At 46.4% G+C, this 18228-nt stretch overlaps 1 protein-coding gene and 1 pseudogene across 10 annotated transcripts in view; one reads left to right on the top strand and one right to left on the bottom strand.

Annotated features, from left to right (window-relative positions):
• The window catches only part of LOC308551015 (high mobility group protein B1 pseudogene), a 535482-nt pseudogene that overhangs the window by 495889 nt on the left and 21365 nt on the right, over positions 1–18228 (bottom strand). The window lies entirely within an intron of this gene.
• On the top strand, positions 6–18206 carry RIBC1 (RIB43A domain with coiled-coils 1). Of its 9 annotated transcripts, none has more exons than XM_081125117.1 (8): positions 6–197; positions 596–710; positions 5590–5706; positions 7475–7556; positions 7999–8343; positions 16891–17009; positions 17632–17822; positions 17935–18206. In XM_081125117.1, the coding sequence occupies exons 3-8, from the start codon at positions 5590–5592 to the stop codon at positions 18014–18016; spliced, it is 936 nt and encodes a 311-aa protein (XP_080981243.1). In that variant the 5' UTR covers positions 6–197; positions 596–710; the 3' UTR covers positions 18017–18206. The 9 variants fall into 9 exon arrangements, with proteins under 9 accessions (XP_080981243.1, XP_080981241.1, XP_080981238.1 ...); XM_081125115.1 differs by having other exon boundaries at positions 17569–17822; XM_081125112.1 differs by having other exon boundaries at positions 17428–17822.

Raw genomic sequence — 18228 nt, 5'->3', positions numbered from 1 at the left:
GGCTCAGGCAGGAGCGAGGGGCAGGGTCTTCCGGATGGCATGGAAGTTTTGTTGATCCGTTGCCCAGGGCGCGAGTTTACCAATAGCGTTTGGGTCCCGCCCCCTTCCTTGTTGCTGGGCAACACCAGCCGCCGCAAATACAAATCGAATCGCGAAGGTAGCAGTTCCTAGGGGACTGAGAAGATTCTCGGATCCGAGTAAGCAGACGGGATCAGAGATCACGCTTGCTGAGACGAGTCAGTCACAGTAGGGTTATGGTCTCTAGAGCAGGAGGAAGGTGGGAGATGGGCTGTGGCTTTAGTCTGGCCGGTTAGAAGGCTCAAAACTAGAACAGGGTCGGGAATTGAAAGGACCCCGGGGAGCCGAGGACTGTACGGGAAGGAGGGGCCAACGGGAAGATTCGGTGTTAGGTGAGCTCAGACCTTGCTGTTGTGGAGGCGGAAAGGGATGAAGTTAGAGCTTGGATGGAGTGTGAAGGGAAATGGGGTGTGAAGGGAGATGAGAGTACTCTGAAGCGACAGGGATGCGGGCTGGGGAAAGCTGTGGCCCGACGTTCTGCCCCTATCCCCTGTCTCCCTCCTGTTCCTTCAAGCAGAGTTCAGAGACTGACGCTGTAGGCCAAGAGCAGTCGTGGACCTGAGCCACTCGTTGGCTACCTGAACCTAGACCCCAGCTAGGAGCTTCAAAGTTGGGAGTCCTTGCTGAGAAAGGTATTTTGTGTGAACTCTTGGGAGTCAGGGTCCCTAAGCCAATGTTCTCCACCTTTAACCTTTATCCTTCTTCCCTTCTCCCCACTTCCTATCTCTCTCTTCATGCCTCACCTCTATTCCATTACCTCTTCATCAACCTCAGCCCCATCCCTTGCTTCTACCTTTCCTCTACTCTCTCTGCTCTTTGTCCTCCACCCCTGTCAATCGCCCTGTTGCCTTCCTTCCTCTTTCCTTCTCTTCCCCCCAACTCTGCCCTCTCTGTCCTTTTCCCCTCTCTGTTCCCCACCTTTTATATCTTTCTCCTCCATCCCTTCATTCCCCTATCACCTTATACCTACTCACTACTAAGGCCATGGCCTTAGCAGTCCAAGAATCTTAAAATGTCTGCTGAATCTTCCCCTTCAGTGACCTTATATTGTGATGACAGATGGAATGAGTCTGCTGGGGTTGGTGCTTAAACTTAGACATGGAAAGGGTTTGGTGGTTGCCCTAACCATTCCTCTATCTATTTTAAAAAATGATGTCTGGAGGCTGAGAAGAGTCCTAAAGTCTTAGGACAAGTCCAAGAAGGTGAGAAAACTTGGTTGACGGAATCTAGCAGAGGAGCCATAAATAAATGAAATTCAACTTGGAGAAACAGTCACCATCAGGCTGAGGGAATAAAGTGACGAAAGGACAGCAATCTGACAGGAAATGGAGCTTGGGGGGAATAAAATTATATCTCTACCCATATACAAAATGCAGTTCCAAATGGGTTAAAAACTTAAATGAGAAAGGCAAAACTTTAGAAAATTTAAAACACGATATGGGAGAATATCTTTATGACATCAGGGCATTTCTTAAATAATAAAAACTATTATCAAAAATAATGAAGTTAAAAGACCAGCCACAAATTGGAGATGTTTGCCACATATAAACTAAGAAATGATTGTTGTATAGAATACATAAGGAACTCTTAAAATTATAAGAAAAGGGCAAACAACCTGATTTTTAAAAAAATGAAAGATGTAAATGGGCACTTCAGAGAAGAGTAAACAAAAATGACCAAAACACACGTGAAAAGATGTGCAACCACGTTAGCAATAAGGAAAATTCCAATTAAAATAGATAATAATTTTATACCCACAAATGGGCAAAAAATTTAAAAGTCTGCAATACCAAGTGTTGCTGAAGATATGGAGTGCCTAGAGTTTTTATACACCATAGTGAAGGTGTAAATGGGTACAATCTCCTTGAAAAACAAGTTAGCATCACCTCGTAAAGTTAAATATGCTTTAAGTGCTAGGATCCAGCACTTCCACTCCTAGCAATACGCTACAGAAACTTTCCCACCTGTATATATGTCTCTTTTAATCTACAGATTCCTCCTCCCTCTTTTTCTCTTGCAATTAAAAAAATAAATAAACTGGGTTGTTTGTGCCACAGAGTCCTTGTCTCTCTTGAACCCACTTCAATCAGGCTTTCATCCCCACAACTCTACCAAAAATGTTCTTGTCACAGTCATCAGCAACCCTTATGTTACTAAGTCAGTCAATTTTCAGTTCTCCTCTTAACTCATCATCAGTTGCTCACTCTCTCCTCCCAAAAGCACTTTCTTCACTTGGCTTCTCTGACACCACACTCCTAGTTTTCCTCCCACCTCACTGGCCATTCCTCCTTAGCCTACAGTGCTGGCTCCTCCTCTCCCTGTCTCCCCTGGGACATTCTTATCCATACACTCACTCCCTTAGAGGTCTCTTACAGCCTTATAGCTTTAAATTCCTTTGTATCAGCCAGGATAGGCTAAATTATGCTGAGGTTACAAACAACCCCAAAATCTCAGCAGCTTATAAAAATAAACATTTATTTCTCACTCCTGCTTCTTGTCCACTGTGGGTCGACTGCATCTCTGCTCTATGTTACCATTTCAGGACGCAGGCTGAAGGAGCAACCCTTAGCCGGGACATTGCCAGTCTCATAGAGAGTGAAGAGAAAAAGTGCCTATCACCTAATGGCTCGTAGTTCTGCTTGGCAATGACACATGTCAATTCTCACACTGGAAAGGGCAAAGCAAATTGGGCTAACCTTGAGGGCAATGAGATAAGGGTGTATAATCCTTCTGTAGGCTGAAATCCTTGAAGTTATTCTTTTTTTAATCCTCACCCAAGGATATTTTTTCCATTGCTTTTCAGAGAGAGTGAAAGGGGGGGGGGGGAGAGAAACATCAATGTGAGAGAGACACATCAACTGGTTGCCTCCCACAGGTGCCCCAGGGATCGACCCTGCAACCGAGGTACGTGTCCTTGGCTGGAATGAAACCCATGACCCTTTGGTGCTCGGGCCGATGTTCTAGCCACTGAGCAAACTGGCTAGGGCTGAAGTTATTCTTGATACTGCTCTCATACCACACATCCAATCCATCAGAAAGTCCTGTCATCTCTGCCTTCAAAATATGTCCAGAATGTGACCACTTCTTACCACCTCTGCTCTTACCAACCTGGTGTGAGTCACCATCATCTCTTGCCTGGATGACTGGTATAGCCTCCCGTCTGGTCTCCTGGCTTCTAGCCTTGCCTCTCCTACCCCCAGTCTATTCTTAACACAGCAACCAGAGATGTCCTTTAAAAATCAAAAGCAAAACACATTGCTTCCACTTCTCAAAACCCTCCAATAGCTGTTCATTTCTCTCAGAGTTAAAGCCACAGCCTTGCCCGGCCCGGTATGGCTCAGCGGTTGAGCATCGACCTGGGATCCAGGCGATTGGGGTTCGATTCCCGGTCAGGGCACATGCCCAGGTTGTGGGCTCGATCAATGACTCTCTCATCATTGATGTTTCTATCTCTCTCTCTCCTTCTCCTTTCCTCTTTCTGAAATCAATTAAGATATATATATATATAAAAGCCACAGCCTTTACAATGGTCTGCAAAGTCCTACATGTTCTGGCCCCTGCATTAACTCTCTAATGACATTTCCTACCTACCTCTCCTTTGCTCACACACTTGCCTCCTGCTGTTCCCTTGAATGTGTGTCCATCTTAAGGCCTTCAAACTTGCTGTTCCTTCTGCCTGGAGTGCTCCCCTCCTAGATATCTGCATAGGTGACTCCCTTACTTTCTTCAACTATTCACTCAAATAGTACCTTCTTAGTTATGTGTCCCCTGACATCCATATTTAAAACTGAAACACCCCTCCCCATTTCCTTGGCACTTTCATTTCCCCTTATTCTGCTCTATATTTTTTCCTATGGCATTTATGATCATCTTACAAACTATTTAATATACTCTATTGTATTGTTTGTCTGCCCCCACTAAAAAATAACCTCCACAAGGACTCAGATTTTTATCACTTATGCTCCTTGATGTCTCCCAATGCTTAAAACAGTGTCTGACAGTAGGCACTCCACAAATATTTGTTAAATGATAGAATGAACATGAGTGAAAAAAGCAAGATTAGAAAAAAGAAGAAAGCAAGATGTGGAATAATACATACTTCATAATATTCTATGAAGTTCCAAGACATGAAAATGTTTTAAACTATTGTTCATGGAATGGTACACACAGTATATTAATGCATATTCGCAAGGGAGTGGTGATGTTTTGGACAATGGTTATCTCTCAGGGTAAGGATGAGGGAGAAGAGATACAAGATACTTAGTAGTACTGATCATGTTATATTTCTTAAATTGGAGAATTGGTTCATGGGTCTCTATTTTATCATAACTTACATATGAGTTATATATATTCTTCTGTATGTATCTACTATTTCACTAGTTATAAAATGGTTTTAAAAACAAAAGATGGGAACTAGCTGTAGAAGGGGTTGAGAAATGGTGTTTCAAACAAAACAATGGCTGTGTATAAAGGCCCTGAGGTAGGAACAGTTATTTCACTGGAAGACTTGATACCAGTGCACCTGGAGTGCTGTAAGCAAGGGAGCTGTTGGCATGAGATGAACTGGTGAGGTGCACAGGAACTGGATCTGATTCTAAGTGCAGTGGGGAGGCAGTGGAGTGTTTCAAGCAGGTGAGAGACATGGTAAGAATTTTTTTAATGTAAAGTAAGAATATTTATTTCAGGCTTTAGATCCCACTTGATTTCGAAAACCCAAATCTGTTTTCTTTCCTCAGAATAGCTGAGGCCTCTGTGTTAGGATGATTTCCTGGAGGCAAGGGGCTCTGTACCCTCAGGAGCACATTTCATGTCTTAGCGCAGAGTCCCTGAGGGACACAAAAAGATTTATGTTTGCACTGTATTTTTGGCTGTGGCTTTGTGTGGCTCACATTCCAAAAATGGGCTTCCCAAAATATGAAAGGACACAGGAAAATTTAAGCCCTCTAACCTTTCATTCAGCCACAGAATAATAAAAATAAATAAAGGGGGAATGGTGATGCCATTTACTGAAATGAGGAAAACTGGGTAAAGCATAATGTGAAAGGGAGAGTGTTGTGGATGAGTTTGAGACTTGGAAAGGTGAGCAGGGATCAGGTCATGGAAACACCCTTATAAATCTAGCAGGTGGGGGTAGACTTTATCTTGTGAACACTGGGAAGCCATTTGCTTTAACGCGCTTTTTAAAGGTTTTAAACCGAGGGGTGCCATGGTCAGATTCACTTTCAGAAGGAGCACTCTGGTAGCCAGTGCAGAGCTGGGGCAAGGGAGCACTGGCGCAAGGGAGGGGAGCACTGAGGAAAGGGAGGCCAGTGAGGCTCCTGGAAATATTGCCTGGCACCAGAGTGTGAGGCCTGAATTTGGGTGGTGATGGCAGAGATGGAGGACACAAATATGCAACATTAACAGGAAGGAAAATCAATGGGAATCAACAACCAGTGGGATACTATGGGGAGAAAAGAATGGGGGTTGAGTATAGCACTGATTGGCCATCCCACCTTGCCCCTTTTCCAGATGTTTTCACTAAACCTGCCACCAGATCCCAAGGAGGTGGCAGCCATTGAAGCTAGACGAAATCGAGAAAAGGAGCGACAGGAACGATTCTTTGATGTGCGGACCCGAGTCATAGGGGTGAGTGGGCAGGGGGGACTTTCTTGGGACCCAGAGCGACCTCACTTTTGCACCTGGAGAGGAATATAGCAGTGCCTGTTACAACCCCTCCCTGATTTGAGCAGGTCCTAGGGCTGGAAAGGAAGGCAAGGGGGAGAAGTCACCCGCCCTCAGGCTTGGGAAGGGCCTGGGAAGGTGTTTGGGCTGCAGGGGGAGAGACTGGCGGAGGAAGAGCCCATGACAGCTGACTCTTCTCCAGTCAGCTCTGGGCCAAGAGGCCTGGCTCTTGAGAGACAAACAGCATGGAGCCAAAAGAAGTCTAAAGCATATTTGATATTGCATATGTCTAAACTCTCTGTGGAAGGCTACATAAGAAACTGTTAAGCAGGCTGAGGAACAGAGGTGGGAGGGACACTGATTCTTAGCTAGATTGTATTCCCTTTGGCACAATTTTGAAACATTTTAAATGAATGAATTATAATAATAAAGAGAAAATAGTGATAGTTCAAGAAAAAATAGATTGTTGGGTGGGGTGGATAAAGGGACGATGCAGCATGGTCTTGTGGAGAAGACCCCATACCTGCTCAAGGGCCAGGTCTGCCATGTACTAGATGTGTGGCTTTGGGCGAGTCAAATGTCTTCTCTGAGCTCTAAGCTCCACCCCTCTCGGGTAAAATGAGGCTAAAGGAAATATTAACTTATGGTAGCAGCTCTGGAAACCAGAGCATAGTGCCTGGCACAAGTAAGCAGTTGGCTGAGGGTTGAGTGGTGTGACTGAGATCCAGTTGGCAGGCGTTTCCTAAGGCCTGCTCTGTGCCAAGCACTGGGTTGCACAGGAGGGACACAAAGCTAAGGCCCAGCCTCGGCCCTTAATGGGCTCACAGTCTGGTGGAGAAAATCATCAACAGAGACTAAACTTGTCTAAACTTCAATATAATGTGGACAGTGGGAAAGTGAAAGCCTGAGCTGAAGGGCTGATTAGGAGTTTCGGTAAAGAGGGGAGAGTGTTCCAAGCAGAAGGAGTGGCTGGAGCAAAAACTGTCTGTGCAAAACAGCATAAGATGTGCAGGAAACTGTAAGCACGGAGCTCCTGAGAGTGGGACAGGGGAAGAGGGTACTGAGATGAGGTTGGAGAACAAGGCAGAAGCTAGACCACTGAGGGGTTTACAAACCATGCTGAGATGGTGGAACATTACCTAGTAGGTATTAGGGATCTATAGGAGAATTTTAAAAATCATTTTATTCTCTCTCTCTCTTTTTTTAAATCCTCACCCGAGAATATTTTTTCCATTGCTTTTTCAGAGAGAGTGGAAGAGGGAGGGAATGAGAGAAACACCGATGTGAGAGAGACACATCAATTGGTTGCCTCACGAACGTGGGGCTTGAACCTGCAACCGCGGTATGTGCCCTTGGCCGGAATCAAACCCCGGACCCTTCAGTCCTCAGGCTGACGCACTAACCACTGAGCCAAACTGGCTAGGACTTTATTCTCTTCTAAAACACATTTTTATTTATTTTTAGAGAGAGAAGAAGGGAAAGGGATAGAGAGATAGAAACATCGAAGAGAGAGAAACATCATCGATCTGCTGCCTCCTGGGGGTTGAAGCTATAACCCGGGCATGTGCTTTGACCAGGAATCGAACCCATGACCTCTTGGTTCCTGGGTTGACGCTCAACCACTGAGCCACACCTGCCAGGCTATAGGAGGATTTTGAAACAGGATTTCTGAGCAGTGTAAAATCTGCTGCTGGGCCCCTGCCATGATTTAGCTCATTTCTTTTGGGATTAGGTGGATGTTGGAGCCCTGAACAGCCAGGTGGAAGAGCGGAAGCTTCGGGAGGCAGCAGAGCAGAGCAAGGATGAAGCTTACGGTAAAAGCCCAAGGCCTCACCCGGCCAGCATGGCTCAGCGGTTGAGCATCGACCTATGATCCAGGAGATCAAGGTTCGATTCCCAGTCAGGGCACATGCCCGGGTTGCAGGCTCAATCCCTGGTCGGGGGTGTGCAGGAGGTAGCCAATCAATGACTCTCTCATTATTGATGTTTCTATCTCTGTCCCTCTCCCTTCCTCTCTCTGAAATCAATAAAGATATATTTTAAAAAAACAAAACAAAACAAAACCCAAGGCCAGAGGCCTGCCAAGGTGAAGGATGGAAGGGACTGAGTGGGCTGAGATGAGGCAGTTCCACCTCAGAGTGGGCCTGAGGCCTGGGGTGTGGCAGAACAAACCAGATGGGCCTTGGGAGCAGAGGCCTGCTGAGTGGGGTCTCCCTCCGATGGGGCCTTCTCCATGTCCCTGCCCACCACTCCCAGGTACCATCCAGATGCAGTATGATCTGGTAGCCCAGATGCTAGAGAAGGAAGAGGCAGAACGGACACGCCGGCTGGCCAAAAAAGTCCAGGAGTTTCGGGAGCAGAAACAGCAGCTCAAGAATAAGCGTGAATTTAACCTTTGGGGTCCAGACCAACTCTGGAAGGGGTTTCCAGCCCTTCGTGGTAACAGTGATTCCTACTGTGGAGCGTCCAGCCTGCAGTGCTTCTCTGGGGACAACCCAGAGAAGGCCACATGCCTGAGAATGCAGCGGGAGCAGCTCAGGTACAGCCTGGAGAAGCAGATACAGGAGCGACAGCAAGCCAGGGTCGATGAAATGCGTACAGGTAAGCAGCTGGGCCCTCCAGGGCAGGAAAAAGTCCTGAGTTGGGTACAGCACCCAGGAGACAAGAACTATATTGGGGGGGGGGGTGTCCAGTTACCCACAGGGCTGCTGCTGAAAGACTGATCAGACCCCAAGCTCCCTGATTTCCTTCAGTAACTGACAATGTAGCCATTGGTCCCTGATGAACCTGGCATTTCATTACCCGGAAACAGTACAATGAAGACAGGCCTAATAGCTCTGCCACTTACTAGGTGGTTTGGGCCAATGAATTTTCCTCTCTGTGCTTCAGTTTCATCATCTTTAAAATGGTAATAATAATCCATAGCAAACAGAGCTCATAGGAAAATGAAATGAGATTCTGTATGTGAAACACAATGTGTAGCACTAGGTCTGTGAATGGTCTGGTGGTTTAGGATACACACAGTTCAGTGTTAGTAGCCCAGGGTTGTGTTTGGAGGAACGGAAAACTAACATCAAACTATGGAATTGTGACTTTTTGTGTAGACAGTGGGTAATCACTTAAGGGTTTAAGTCAGTGCTCAATGGCCAGTAGCTACCATTACTTTGACATTATCTGTGGCCATGCCTCCTCTTCCATTAGAGTAAGCTCTTTGAGGGCAAGGAGCATCTCTTACTTACACATACTGCCCACCTATCAAATCATCCCTATTATAGCATTCTGTTCTGTTGTACCACTTATAGATGTAACTAACTCTGAAAGCATTTGTGGGATGTCTGTCTTTTCCCCAAAATGTCAGCTCACTAAAGATGAGCCATATGTCTCATTTCCACACCTGTATCCTAGTTGTCTAGCACAGTGCCTGCCACTGTGTCAGGAGCTCGATAAATCATTGCTGAATGATCACTTGAAGACTGAAGTAAACAAGACAGGCCCCCTGCCCTTCAGAAGCCCACAGAACTATGCCTTCCAGAAAATCAGTTTAGAGTAAGAGGAAAAGATACAGGCAGAAGTCATTCATCAACAAATATTTATGCTGTAGCACTGTGTTAGGTACTCGGACGGGTACTGTGAGAGAAGTGCACATAGAACGCGGAGAGACCATCAGCCTGGAAGTGGTCAATTCTTACAAGGCAAGGGGGGCAGGGGGTAGTGGCACAGGTCAGCAGTCATGAACCAATTTTAGAAAGTTGGGTACAATTTTTCCAGGATTGGTAGAGGGAACACAAAAAGGCCCTTCTAGGCAGAGGAATAGCAAGAGGAAGAGCAGCAAGCTGTGAATAGTTGGGGAGTTTTAAGATACACAGTTTAGTGTTAGTGTAGCCCAGGGTTGAGGACTTGGAGGAAAAGAAAATGGGTAAGAACCTTTTACACCAAACTAAGGAATTGTGAACCTGACTGTATAGGCAGTGGGTAACTACTGAAGGGTTTTTTTTGTTTGTTTGTTTCTTTTGGGGGGGGGGGTGTATTTTTTTTATTCCTCACTCAAGGATATTTTTCCATTGCTTTTCAGAGAGAGTGAAAGGGAGAGAGAGAGAGAGAAACATTGATGTGAGAGAGACACATCAATTGGCTGCCTCCTGTACTCACCCTGTGCAGGGCTGGGGATACAGCCTGCAACTGAAGTACACACCCTTGGCTGGAATCAAACCCAGGACCCTTCAGTCCGCAGGCCAATGCTCTAACCACTGAGCCAAACCAACTAGGGTCACTTAAGGGTTTTAAGCAGAGAAATGACAAGACCATTTCAATATTAAGCTACCTACTTTGTGCCTGGCCCAGTGAACAAAACAGAACAATCCTTGCTGTCATGGAGTTCACACTCTAATGGGGACAAACAGACCATAAACAAAATAAAATGGTGAAATATATAAGGTAATTAATACAATTGCTAGGAAAAAATAACACACAATACAGTATATGGGAACTTTTGGAGGGGGGCACCATTGCAATTTTAAAAAAGGAAAACCTGGATTAAAGATGGTAGTGGACTAAGTGGAAGTTACACTGACACTCTCCCGGGACCAAACTGGAATTACAATTAAAATATAGAAAAATCATCATGAACAATCAACTGCAACTGAAGATAAGCTGGCGAGCACCTTCATAATCAAGGAGAAAAAATGGAGACCACATAGAGACTGGAAGGAAGTGTGGAGGCGCAAGAGGGCTCCTATAGGCAGCAGCTGAAAGTCCGGAGGGATATCTCAGCTGTGGGGGGTTCCCACTGAGGACTCTGGGGCCTAAATCCCAGGCTGGGATTCCTAGCCAAGAGCACCAGAACTGAGAAAGGTGCCCACATAACATCTGGCTGTGAAAAGCAGCAGGGTTTCTGTCTGCCAGGGAGAGATGGTTGGAACTGCAGGCACCCTCTTAAAGAGCCAACGCACTAAGTTTCATGTGCAGCCACTCACCCTGGGCTCCAGCAGAGGGAGGGCAGAGTGGACTGGCGCTATATGAGGAGAATCTAGGATTGTGGGCTCTGGAGATAGAGCTCAGAGGGCTACCCTCTGGATCCCTGTGATGAGTCATTCCCCTATTAGCAGAGGACATCTTTCACAGGCAGTCATTTACCTTCCAAGCAGCTTTTGCCTGAGGGGGAAGCAATAGCCTCACCCTGATGGAAAACCTCTCGACTTACCCTGTGGAGTTTCTATAGCCTGAGGCTCATTAAGAAATCAGATTGATCAGCCTGCAGGCAGAGGCAGACTTCACAGTGTTTTGAGTCTTTGCCTGATTTGCTTCTGGACCTGGGCCTTGGAAAAGCAGTCTTTGGTGGGCACCTTGGTCATGCCCAAATGCACCCAGCCCCAACAGAGGGGACCTCAAGCTGTGGGTTGTTGATAGCTCCAAACAGGGTACTCAAGGCTAGTCACAAACAGCATCTGGCATTGCCCTGCACCAGAGACCTTCCAAGAAGACTGAGAGTCCTAGCAGGCCTACCTAATACACAGAAACAAACCCAAATAGGCAGCCAAAATGGGGAGACAAAAAAACAAGCCCCAAATGAAAGAACAAGAGAAGTCTCCAGAAAAAGAGTGAAATGAAATGGAGATAGCAATCTATCAGATATAGAGTTCAGAATACTGAGCATAAGGATGCTCAACAGCATGAAAAAAGATATGGAAACTATGAAGGAAATTAAGAATGACAAAGCATAAATAAAAAATATATTGGAATGAAATAGCAGATTAGAGGAAGCTGAGGATCGGATCAGTGAATTAGAAGACAGGGTAGAAAAAAATCACTCAATCAGAGACCCAAAAAGAAAAAACAATTAAAAAACAGGAGGGCAGTCTAAGGGAGCTGTAGGACAACATGAAATGTAACAATATTCACATCATTGGAATGCCAGAGGAGGTCGAAAGTAAGCAAGGCTTAGAGAACCTGTTTGAAGAAATAATGGTAGAAAACTTCCCTAACCTGATGAAGGAAAAAGTCACACAAGTTGAGGACGCACAGAAAGTCCCAAGCAAGAAGAATCCAAAGAGGCCCATGCCCAGACACATCATAATTAAAATGCCAAAAATTCAAGACAAAGAGAGAATCATAAAGGCAGCAAGAGAAAAGCAATCTGTTACCCACAAAGGAGCTCCCATAAGGCTGTCAGCTGACTTCTTATCAGAAACTCTATAGGCCAGAAGAGAATGGCATGAAGCATTCAAGGTAATGCAAAACAAGGATCTACTCTATCCAGCAAGGCTATCATTCAAAACAGATAGTGAAATAAAGAGCTTCCCAGACAAAAAAAGTCTAAAGGAGTTTATCACCACCCAACCGGCAATGCAAGAAATGTTAAAGGGACTGCTGTAATAATAATAGAGAGAGAAACATAGGCATAAAGAATTAAAATGGCAATAAATAAGGACCTATCAATGATAACCTTAAAGACTTTAAGGAAGAGATCAACAGCAATACAGTCATAGGTGGGGACTTTAACACCCCACTGACTTCACTGGATAGATCTTCCAGACAAAAAGTCAACACTATCTAACCCTACAATTTAAAGAATTAGAAAGTTCACATGTGAAGCTGTCCAGACCAGGGCTTTTGTTTGCTGGGAGTTTTTTTTATTACTGCTTCAATTTCATCAGTTGTTACTGGCCTATTCAGATTTTCTGATTCTTCCTGATTCAGTTTTACGTGATCTCACTCATATATGAAATCTAATAAACAAAATAGACTGAGGAACAAAGTAGATCCAGAGACATAGAAGCATGGAACAGACTGATGAATCTTAATGGGAAAGCAGGGGTGGGGGAGTGGGTGGGGAGAGATTAATCAAAGAACTTATATACATATATGCATAACCCATGGACACAGGCAATAGTGTGGTGAAGACCTGGGGGAGAGCAAATGCGGGATGGAGGGGATCAAAGGGGAGAGAAAGAGGGGATATCTAGCGCTTTCAAAAATAAAGATAAATTTTTTAAAAATAAAAATAAATAAGGAAAACCTCACTGAGGTAACACTTGACAACGGATCTGAAGATGAGGGTGTGAGTAGCACAAATATCTGAAGGAAGAACTGTCCAGGTAGAGGAAATAGCTAGTGCAAAGGCCCTGAGGCAGGAGAGAGGGTATCTGGAATGTTTGAGGAAGAACAATGAAGCCAGAGTAGCTGCAGTAAAGTGAGTGAGGGGAATAATGGTAGGAAGTGAGGTCAGAGAGGTGAAAGGGGCCTGATCGAGTAGGCCTTATGGGATAATGAGGACTTCAGCTTTTACTGAGTGAGGTAGGAACCACAGGAAGGTTTTGAGCATTGGAGTCACAGGATTTGTGTTTTAGACAAACTCTGTCAGCCAAAAGAGGAGGTTGGACTAGAGGGGGTTAGACTAGAGGCAAAGAGATCAGGTAGAAGACTACTGCAGCCAAGAGGAGTTGGCTGACAGGCAGCTACATAGTTAATATGATCCTGAAGTTCCAGGGCCAGTCTGGGCTGCAGGGAGAGATTTGGGGGCCATGGTGGGGGTGTGTGTGTGCAAATGAGCAGAATGCTAAGCCTGGTGCCTGGGAATAGAGTGAGCAAATTGTGCATCCTGTGAGACCAAAGACCAAAGCTGTCTTACTAACCATTACAACCCCAGTGACTTACACAGGGCCTGGCACATAATAGATGATCAGTAAATATATCTTGAGTGAATGAGTAGAGGAGAAGGACCCTATAATAAAGACTGACAAGGGATCAGGGAGGTAGGAAAAAGATGCACAAAATAATGATAATAGCAAACCTTCATTGAACACGTACTGTGTAGCAGATACTATACTAAGCTTTCTACCATGTATGTAACTAATCATCACAACAGCTCTATGAGGCAAGTACTAGTATTATCCCCACTTTCAGCAGAGAAAACTGAAGAACAAAGTAACTTGTCCAGACTCATATAGCTATGGGTGATGGAAACAGGAAGTGAACTCAGGCAGGCTGGCTACAGAGCTCATGCTCTTGACCACTACGCCATACCAGCCTTCTCTTGGTCTCTGTGAGAAAGTGGGGCCTCAGAGGCCAAGAGGGGAATTTCAGAGAGGGAGTTGTCAATAATGTCAAATGCTCTGGAGCAGTTCGGACAGGAACAAAGGAGCCCTGTGTCCTGTGTATTGGATTTGGAAATTAGCAGTAGTTGGTGATTTTTGTTGGAGCAGTTGTAGTGGCACTGTGGGGCCAGCTGCCTGATGGCAGCAGGGAGGCATATGAGAAGGCAGAGCAGGGCACAGGGACAGCACTGTGCTAAGTGAGAGTCCGTTTAGTGCAATGGAAGGAACATGGGCTGATTCCTTCAGAGACCTGGATTCAAATCCCAACCTGCTACTTGCTGACTGTAACTTTGGGTATTTTCACTTCACCTCTAACCTCTCTGTGTCCCCATCTGAAAAATTGGGCTGATTCTCCAGGTTGCTGTGAAGAGTGAAATGAAACAGCACACCCCTATTGTCTCCCCCTCCCCACCCCCAGCCCTCCAGTCTCTGAAGTCCATGTCACTGTGCCTCTTCAAAGCCAAGCCTTCAGCCTGTGCTCTAGACTTCATTCTCCCTGCCCCACCCCCAGGCTGTGCTCCCTCAGGGGTCCCCTCCCCTGTGTTCTCGAACTTCCCCCTCCACTGGCCCCTTCTGTGCAGGCTATAAACATGCTAAAGCCTAAACCATCTTAAAGAGACAGATGCCTCCCTCCACCCTGTGATTCCTCTAGAAGCTGTGAGCTAGCCGGCTGTCTTTACAACCATACTTTTTCTTTTTTCTTTTTAAAAATATATCTTTATTGATTTCAGAGAGAGGAAAGGAGAGGGAGAGAGAGAGATAGAAACATCAATGATGAGTCATTGGTCGGCTGCCTCCTGTACACCCCTGACTGGGGATCGAGCCCACAACCCGGGCAAGTGCCTTGACCGGGAATTGAACCCCGATTGTCTGGATCCTAGGTCGACACTTACCGCTAAGCCACGCCTGGCCGAGCCCAACTATGCTTTTGCAAAAATCTGCTTCCACTTGTCTCTTCTTCCGTACTTTCCAGTCACACCTCAGGTCCCTCAGATCTCCTTTCTCCCAACACAACTTCACTGCCACCACTCTCACTAAAATCACCAAGGCCTTTGGTGTTATCAGGTTCAGGTCCAAGAGGCTCTGTTTACTCTTTTCTCTTTGACTGGATCTTTCTTGCTCCACTTGACTCTAATCACATCTTCCTTCTTGAACTTCTCTTCCGTGGCTTCTGTGACAGCACATTCTGCCCGTAGCTCTCTGACCATCCTTCTCTGTCTGCCCTTTGTGGCTCCTCTTCCTTCTACTCCTTTCTTCTTGGGACCTTGTCCCTGGCACACTGCTCTCCTTACCCTGCACACTAACCTCAGATGTCCTCAGTCCCCATTCTGGTTTTAGCTACTATGTCATCACTTCTGTGCTCTCTACATGCAGAATCAGATAGCCAGATACTTGCTGACCGCCTCCAACTCTGCTTCCTAAACAGAATTCATCAGTGCCCCTTAACCTGCTCTTTATTCTGTATCTTCTACTTCCGGTGGTGGCCACACCATGCACCGGTCATCTAAACCAGCACCCTGAGAAGCACTCGAGTCTTCTCTCCCTTACTCCCTCATCCAAGTCCTGCTGATGTAACCTCCTATATATTTCCCCTCTATCCTTTCCATCACTGGCCTAGTTTGAGTCCTGCCAACTGGCCTACTGCTAGCCTCCAAGATGGCTTCTCTACCTCCATTGTCTCCCACCAGAAGCTTTCTAAAATGCAAATCTGTGTCACCTCCTTGCTTAAAGTCCTCCCATGTTCCCCACCACCCTCAAGTGAAGTTTCTGGCCCTTAGTCTAGCCCTGCAAAACTCTCTAGCCTACTATGTAGGTGTTCAATAAATGTTTGTCAAATGAATTCATTGAGCACCTACTAGGTGCTAGAACATGGTAGTAAATAAAACAGACAAAAACCCTGCCCTCACAAAGGTTACTTTCTTTTTTTCCCAAACACTTTTATTGATTTTATTTTATTTCTATTTTTTAATACTCACCAGAGGATATTTTTTCAGAGAGAATAGAAGAGGGGGAGAGAGAAACATCAAGTGAGAGAGACACATCGATTGGTTGCCTCCCGCACATGCCCCGCCTGGGGCCGGGAATCAAGCCCACAACTGAGGTACATGCCCTCGACCGGGAATCGAACCCAGGACCCTTCAGTCCGCAGGTTCAACACTCTAACCTCTGAGCCAAACTGGCAAGGGCAAAGGTTACCTTCTAGTGAGGAGAGACAGGCAATAGACAAAATAATTTTAAATGTAGAATATATTGGATGGTGACAAATGCTAGGGAGAAAAATCAGGAAAGGGAAATAAATGTTGGAGGGAGGCAGGTTGTAATTTTAGGTAGGAGGGAGAGGGAAGGTGTTACTGAAGCAGTAACATTTGAGCAAAGACCTGTGGGAAGTGAGAAAGCTGAGTCAAGAGTAACATGTATTGCAAATCTATGAGGCAGGAGTCTCTGGCATGTTTTAGAAACAGCAAGACCAGTGTGGCAATTTAAGTGTCAATACCTTTGCTCATGTTATGCCCGTGGCCTGGAATGCCCTTTGCTCTTTATGCCTATATGCAACCTGTATTTTAAGGATCACCTCCTCCTGGAAGCCTTCCTCTGACCCATCATTTAAAGCTCTCATAATGCCCTGTACACATCTCTATGGTGATGACCTATGTTTGATCCAACTCCCCGACTAGACAGGGAGCCCTCTGAGGATAGGATCTAATTCCATGGTATCTTCAGAACCCAACACATGGGTCTTAGACTGAAGTTCAGAGAGATGGAACGATTTCCCTAAGGTGACACAGCTTAGAAGCAATAGAGCTGGCACTGGGATCCAGGTCCATTGGAGGCATCTTTCAGTTAGGCACTTGAGAAATCCTCATTACTGCCACTTTGGCTATCCTTAGCCCTACAAAGTAGCTCTTTGCACATCCCTACAATTAGGATATTACCCCCCACTCCGAAACATGCATACACATACACCAACAACGCTTGTCGAACAAATGGCTGCTGAATGAGTGGACCAGGAATGAAGCAGGCCAGTACAGTGCCCTGGTCATATTTCTGTGTGTAGATGATCTCCGTGAGAAGCTGCGCCTAGCCGTGGAAACACGGGCTGCCCAGCTGGCCAAGCTGGAGGAATCCTGTCGCATAGCCATGAGGTGTGCCATGGCCAACGCCAACAAAGCCCAGGTATGGCCTGAGCCATCCAGTGCTCTGGGCTCTCCCTAACCCTCTGAACAAAGTCCTGGGGAATCTTAGCCACATCTTTCCCCTCACAATACTTCTCGAATCAACACCAACCCTCTCATCTACCTGAGGACTTCTCTCTTTACCCAAGGGCCCTCTTAGGGCAGAAGCCATTCCCTACCTCCAGACTCAGGCTGACTTGAGAAGAGAACACTGCCCTCCCTTCCCCAGCTGCTCAGTCTATGGGCTTTCAGAGGGCAGGGAAGTTCCCTGTCCATTCTACCCCTTCCCCACATTAGGTCACTCAAGGGCCATGCAATAGCTCTGAGATGGAGGAGAATAGGGCCACATCTCCCCCTCCCGTGACTGAGAGTTCCCTGAGGTTGGGCACCCAAATGCTCACATTTGGGGATCCCACCAGGCAGCTGAGGTGGCTGAGAGACGGCGCCATGAACATCAGCGTGAACAGGAGGCCAACTTGAAGGAGATCCAGAACCAGATCAAGAGTGACCTACTAAATGAGAAACCCCACATCGCCCAGTGCTCTGTGGCTCCCCACCAGGTCCTGCCCCATAGCGGGAAGAGCGTGGCTGCAGAGCAGCAAACTGATATCAAGAAATTCCAGGAGGCGCAATGCCGAGAAAAGGAGGCACAGCGCCAGGCTGAACAAGCACAGGATGCTGAATGGGGAAGACAGGCCATATGCCTGGCCCAAGCAGCCATGGAGCTAGAAGAGCAGGAGAGGCAACTGTGTGCTGAATTCCGGAGGGGACTGGGCTCCTTCAACCAGCAGCTGGCTAGCGAGCAAAAAGCCCAGTGAGTTCTAGGGGAGGGCAGCCGGGATGACTGCCAAGGGGTGGGGAGGAATGGCGAGGGCCAGGGAGAGAGGGAAAGCCCATGAGTTGAGGCCTCTGCACTTCTTTCACAGGCAGAATTACCTGAATTCAGTAATCTATACCAATCAACCTACAGCCCAATATCACCTACAGTTCAACACCAGCAGCCGCTGAACTCCAGATGGTCATCTCTTCCTTCCCCTCACCCCCATCAAGCTCACAGAAGCTAGAAGTCAGAGGAAAATGCTGCAGACCCCTACCATAGTCCATTCCCCAGAGGAAGATAGCTGAGCCCGTACCCCAACCTGCGAGCCTAGGTAATAAAGTTGTTCATTAAAATCAAGGCCACGTGTTGTAATAGGACACAAAAGGTGTGAGGTCTTGCT

This window comes from Miniopterus schreibersii (assembly GCF_964146895.1).
Source record: "Miniopterus schreibersii genome assembly, chromosome: X".
NCBI classification, from domain to species: domain Eukaryota; kingdom Metazoa; phylum Chordata; class Mammalia; order Chiroptera; family Miniopteridae; genus Miniopterus; species Miniopterus schreibersii.
This window is presented reverse-complemented; position numbering and strand designations above follow the sequence as displayed.